Source organism: Lycium barbarum, chromosome 6 (assembly GCF_019175385.1).
Source record: "Lycium barbarum isolate Lr01 chromosome 6, ASM1917538v2, whole genome shotgun sequence".
Classification (NCBI taxonomy): Eukaryota; Viridiplantae; Streptophyta; class Magnoliopsida; order Solanales; family Solanaceae; genus Lycium; species Lycium barbarum.
Genome location: NC_083342.1, coordinates 7495980 through 7500364, shown reverse-complemented (window position 1 = coordinate 7500364; position 4385 = coordinate 7495980). Strand labels below are relative to the sequence as shown.

The 4385-nt window shown below is 40.5% G+C and overlaps 1 protein-coding gene across 1 annotated transcript; it reads left to right on the top strand.

Annotated features, from left to right (window-relative positions):
- The first annotated feature begins 1083 nt into the window (after positions 1-1083).
- On the top strand, positions 1084-2661 carry LOC132643746 (uncharacterized). Its single transcript, XM_060360279.1, has one exon. The coding sequence runs from the start codon at positions 1084-1086 to the stop codon at positions 2659-2661; it is 1578 nt and encodes a 525-aa protein (XP_060216262.1).
- The last annotated feature ends 1724 nt before the right edge of the window (positions 2662-4385 follow it).

The following is a 4385-nucleotide window of genomic DNA, read 5'->3' as shown; positions in this document are numbered from 1 at the left end:
ATTAACATTATTTTATATATTGCGGGAGAGGCAGTACTTCAATTTTGGTATTTTATCACAGGTAAAGACTTGACAAAGTCTTCAATAGCAGAGTTTAGGCCTGCTTTCTACCAATAATTTAAGTTGTTTAATTTAATTAAAACTAATTGCTAAAGGCTTTAGACTTGTTTAATTTAAGTTGCATTTGCTAAAGGCCTAATTTTGTAGAACTAAAGAGGAAAAGGATTCCAACTGGTTTCCTTAAGGCTAAAGTCGTGTTGGTGTTAACCGGGGGACCAAATGATGCCTTGAACCATCTAGTTTTCTTTGATATTGGTATGTGTAGTAGCATGAGGGGAAATTTATATAAGAGTTGATCTCACGATCTTTTCTTCTTTTGGTTTACGGGTGGAATTTTTCTATTAGGATTCTAATTTAATTAAGTTTCGCCTGGGTTGAGAGTGTTTATTGCGTTTGGACGTCGTCATGGAAAGACAATTCGGATAAGACATTCTCGCTTTGGGACTATGGTTGTCACTCTCGAGATGTGAGATCAAATGACGAACATAATGCAATATTTGGGAAGTACGGGAGCAGGGCCTAGCAATGACGGAGCATCATCTTCAGTTCCGCCGTCAACGTGATCTAAGCGCAAAGATTTAGGCCAAGTTCTACTATTGTTTTACACTATAGCATCTTTTTTGTATTTTAGTTTTACTGTCTCATCAATGCACTCGCTTTTGTTATTTTTATGAAACTTGGCCTTTTATTTCCAAACTCAAGTGTCTCAGTTAAATGGCTTGGATCACTCTATCATAATCTCGAATATTTGGCGTTAGGCCTACCTCTGGCATAAAGAGGTCCCTGCATATTAGGACGTGTTATTAATGTTTGTGTTATAAACTTTGTAAGTCATTTGCTTACTTGCTAAGTGATTTACTGGAGTTTATTTGTAATATGCTCGCTTTTGAATTTATTTGCGATTACTTGATGCTAAGAGAATTACTTGAATTTATTTCCTACTTGCTTATTTTTAAATCTTTAGAGGTTGCCTAGCATTGAACATTGCGTTGATTGCGAATCTGCATTAAGGACGAGACTATAATGGCAGAGAGATTTGAAGCTTTCAACACCGGTATGGGTTTGGTGCAAGAACAAAACGATAGCAAGGGAAAGGTGGTTCAAAAAAATGTTGTAGTCAATCTGGGAAATACCTTAAGCCTTCTTCCTAACACAACCTCAACTTCCAGCTCAATTTGCAACGTTTCCTTAGCCATTTCGCCTCACTTAGATCCTACCTATACCATTCCACAAATTCCTTCAACCTACACTCCCGATCAAGTAGCGATAATTCCTAATCCTCAATTTTCCATAACCACCAGTCAATTCGAGAAAAGTAAGAAAGACGAACTGGCAATATCCCCACATAAGAGGCCTGGAAAGGAAATCAAGTCGCTTTACCATGAAGATTTGGGAAAAGAACTCCACAATTTGAGGAAAGTCATTAATGAAGCGTTATGTTCAAGGAATTTCCAGATTTTGAAGTATGAAGGTTTATGTGTGCATCCAAACGTTGAGCTTCAGTCAGGGTACAAAATACCCAAGTTTAACACTTTCAATGGGAAGGGAGATCCCGTCGCTCATTTAAAGGACTATTGCAGCAGATTAATTGGTATTGGACATAATGAAGCCGTACGAATGAGATTGTTCATTCAAAGTTTATCAGGATCAGCACTCTCTTGGTACACTAAACAAGATTTTAGCAAATGGCTTACGTGGGAAGATATGGCCCGCGGATTTATAAAGCAATTTGAGTTTAACAATGGGGGCGATCCGCACATAGCCGATTTGCTCAGAGTAAAGAAAACGCCACATGAGTCTTTCCAAGAATATGCCATACGATGGAGGTTAGAAGCTTCAAAAATACATCCTCCATTATCCGAGAGGGAATTGATCTCAACCTTCATCCAAATTCAGGAAGACTTATATTATGATAAGTTGCTCGGAGCTTGTGCACACAATTTCTCTGATTTGATTAGGGTTGGTAGAGAACTAGAAAATGCCATTCAAGAAGGGAGGATTACAGATAGCTCAGCAACACAAGCCGTTCACCAAACCTTCCAAGCGAAGATACTAGGAAATCTGCAAAGTGAAATGAAGGAAAACCAATTTGCTTCCACGACTATGCATCAAGCGCAATGCCATAAAAGTCACCAAATTTTTCAATCTTATGCCACTATGCAATGTCCTCGTCAGCAAAACTCCCAGCAAGGCTACCAACAACGGTTTCACCAAGCACAATCAAGCTCTCAACATCAAAAGAAGAGGAAATCCTTTTGCTTCACTACTCTAAGTGAACCATTGGCAAATATATTTGAGAGGTTGAGTGCTAAGGGTATTCTACAACCAAAGGAGGGATTTATACCTAAGCATCCACCGCCAAACTTTGATTTATCTAAGAGTTGTGCTTATCACTCAAACATTCAAGGACATGACATTGAAGAATGTCCAGCACTAAGATTTAAGATTCAAAGCATGATTGAAAGTGGCAAGATAAAGCTACAGCTAGAGCCTTCAACCGGTAATATTGCAAACACAAAGACAACTGTTGTTAAGGGTGATCCATCGAAACTGACACCAAGGCATTTGAAAAGAAAGCGTGCAACAAGTCAAGCAGATTGACAGGGACATCATTTCGCCACTCGAGAATATCATTCTCCACATGCCCATCTTTAGGAGTAGCCGCTATCTTGTAATCTTTTCTAGACTTTTATAATGAACTACGGCCGACCTGATTCCTGTTAGTAGCAAGATACGTAGGCGCCCATGTTGGGTCCGGTCTCAATAAATAAAATTCCAATTTTCCCCCCATAGTTGAACTGGAGAAATTTTGCAGACGACTTATCCCAAGCCATATTCACATAATCAGATTTCCGCAATGGCATAGCAACGAGAAGCACAGATTCAAAGCCAAAGCTTCAATGTTCAACGCAAGGCAACCACTTCCTTTTATACTAACAAATTTTCTTTCTTTGAGTAACGCAGAACCGATTTTTAGCTACTCTTCAACGATAATGAACGGCATACGAATCTTAGCGCCAAGAAAACATCACGAAAGTCATGAAGCAAAGGATGATTCAAAACCAACACAAATTTCGAAACTCATAATTTTCTTTGAGCGCAGGAATTTTATTCATGGAAACATTTTAGCAAGGTGAAATATCACCAAGGCTTCCAGTTGCGGAAGCTGAAGTATGCTTACAGCTTTGCAGGGACTGCGCATCGAGCGGTTTGAATCTTCCTATAACACGCACAAATATTATTGCTTTCAAATGCTCTGCGCATGCATTACTATTTTAAATACCACGCACTGCATATGCATTATTGCTTTAAATTCGCCGCACTGCATGCACTACTATTTTTAATACCACGCACTACATATGCATTATTGCTTTAAATTCCCCGCACTGCATGCACTACTATTTTAAATACCACGCACTGCATATGCACTATTGCTTTAAATTTCCCGCACTGCACATACACTACTGCTTTCAAATGTCCCGCACTGCAAAAGCACCGCACCTGCGTTGCATTATTACTTTCAAATGCCCTACAAAGGCACAACATCATTGTTCGCAAACCCACAGCATTTGGGTTCGTCCACCCTAAAATAGGATATTGGGTTCTTCCACCCTAAAATAAGATATTGGGTTCGTCCACCCTAAAATAGGATACTTGGGTTCTTCCACCCTAAAATAGGATATTGGGTTCGTCCACCCTAAAATAGGACATATTGGGTTCTTCCACCCTAAAATAGGATATTGGGTTTGTCCACCCTAAAATAGGACATGTTGAGTTCTTCCACCCTAAAATAGGATACTTGGGTTCTTCCACCCTAAAATAGGATACTTGGGTTCATCCACCCTAAAACAGGATACACGGGTTCTTACACCCTAAAATAGGACATTTTTAGGACATTTAGGGCTCGTCCTCCTTTAATAGGACAATTTAGGATAGTCCGCCTTTTATATGTTGCGTGCGCTGTGCACCGCCCTTTGAAATTCCTGCATAAGGCTGAACGCCGCCTTTCATAGGTTGCATGGGCTGCACACCGCCCTTTGAAATTTCTGCATAAGGCTGAGCGCCGCCTTTCATATGTTGCATGGGCTGCGCACCGCCCTTTGAAATTTCTACATAAGGCTGAGCACCGCCTTTCATATGTTGCATGGGCTGCGCACCGCCCTTTGAAATTCCTGCATAAGGCTGAACGCCGCCTTTCATATGTTGCATGGGCTGCGCACCGCCCTTTGAAATTTCTACATAAGGCTGAGCGCCGCCTTTCATATGTTGCGTGGGCTGCGCACCGCCCTTTGAAATTTCTACATAAGGCTGAGCACCGCCTTTCA